The sequence below is a fragment of the Cyprinodon variegatus genome, unplaced genomic scaffold (genome assembly GCF_000732505.1).
Source record: "Cyprinodon variegatus isolate N-32 unplaced genomic scaffold, C_variegatus-1.0 Scaffold1261, whole genome shotgun sequence".
In the NCBI taxonomy this organism is placed as follows: Eukaryota; Metazoa; Chordata; class Actinopteri; order Cyprinodontiformes; family Cyprinodontidae; genus Cyprinodon; species Cyprinodon variegatus.
The window spans coordinates 25,462-27,165 of NW_015151714.1; the positions used below are offsets into that span (position 1 = coordinate 25,462).

The 1,704-nt window shown below is 42.5% G+C and overlaps 1 protein-coding gene across 1 annotated transcript in view; it reads right to left on the reverse strand.

Moving 5' to 3' along the window:
- Window positions 1–1,704, reverse strand: part of slc38a9 (solute carrier family 38 member 9) — a 29,209-nt gene that overhangs the window by 19,803 nt on the left and 7,702 nt on the right. The window contains 2 exon segments of the mRNA XM_015401803.1: window positions 893–952; window positions 1,345–1,515. Of these exon segments, the coding sequence (XP_015257289.1) occupies window positions 893–952; window positions 1,345–1,515 (231 nt within the window).

Genomic DNA, 1,704 nt, shown 5'->3' on the forward strand with positions numbered 1-1,704 from the left:
GCTGACTGTTTACCAAAGCTAAAAGTGAACTTTATAACAGGGCTGTGTCCAAAGCGGGGGCTGGGGGGCCTTTTTTGGCCGCTGAACTGACTGCTGAAAGTGTTAAACAAACAGAGGATTGGCCTTTTGACCTTCTCCTCCATTCTTTATTACAGTAATGAAAGCAGATCCTGTTCTGAGACCTGAAGTGATTCCATGTTTAGATCTGCAGAGCGGCGCCAGGCGGCGCTCTCAGATCAGCGTCGTACGTAGCAACAGCCTCAGCTGCACGTCGCCACCTTAGACCACCTGGCCCAAATCACACCAACGTGGCAGCTTCCTGTTCTTAGTGGGCGGGGCTAAAACTATTTCATCCAATAACGGTTCATTCTTTTTCATTTTAGCCCAAATTAGACTTTTTTTAAAGTTTCATCTCTTCATACACTATATCTGATTATATTCTTTTTATAAACCTTTTATTTAATCTTTTAGTAAAGCATCTTAAATACCACGATAATCACATTTAATGAATTTTAATCCCAATTAAGACCTTAATTTAAAAAAATTATCATTTAATAACTTTTAATGATTTTTAATGACCTACGGAAACTCTGCCTTAGACTTGGTTAGATGGAGACGTTTTTTAGAAACTCAAAGTTTCAAATTAATGTTGATTCAAAAAGAAAAAAAAAACTCTTGAGGGAAAAAATTATTTAACTTACAAATTATTCCCAGATTTATAGATTCTGCAACAAAAACGCTCAAAAAGCAAGATGGATGTTTTCTCTTCCTGCCTGATTTTCACAGAAACGAATCGTTGCTCTCAGACCATCAGCTGAGATAAGGACTTCAGGATGCAGACGCCCCCTGGTGGTCAAAGGTCAAGTTCCCTGGAGCGGCGGCGGCAGCTCACCTCTAACAGAACCGTTGGTCCCAAACTCGGAGTCGGATGTGCTGACGTTGTGGGCGTTGTCTGGAAGCAGGAAGACAGAGGTTTAAAACATCACAGTCTGTGTTCTGTGGATTCAATCAGACAAACTCAGACATGCATATTTTAAAAGGAGCAGACGTTCTGCAGAACCCAAAACCTCAGAGAATCAGTATTTAAAAAGGTTTTACGAGGCAGCAGCTCCTGGTTCTGACCAAAGAAACATTTCACAGTAATGAGAGACGGTTTAACTAGTTAAACATTGTTAGGAAGACTTGAAGTCAGAGGCTCCAGGAGGAATGAGACAAACATCACAGCTGAGTCAGCATCCCTGGTTTGCTGAAGTAAGCAGAAGGATAGAAAAGCAAAGCAGATTTCCTCCTGAACCATGTGACCCAGAGAACACGGAGCGAGTAGGACTGATGAGGTGGACTTACTGTAGATGAACTGCCCGGTGTTGTAGAGGAAGTTGGACATGAGGACCCAGTAGACCACCATGGCTCCAACAAGGGACACCATGGAAAACAGCAGGCTGGACCACTGGCCACACTTCCCAAAGTAGAACCTGCAGACATCGGGGAACTCCCAGTTGGACGTGTCCTCGCCCTCTGAACAAGAGACCACAGAGGTCAATAGGTCAACCTGCTGCTCAGGGTCCGCATCAGCCATTAGCTCAACTAGTGGAAAAAATACGATTAACTAGAGCCGAGTTTAATGGACTAAAAGATGTTTAAATTAGGACTGAAACAAGTCATCGGATTAATCCATTAAATAATCTCCAACTGATTGAAATAATT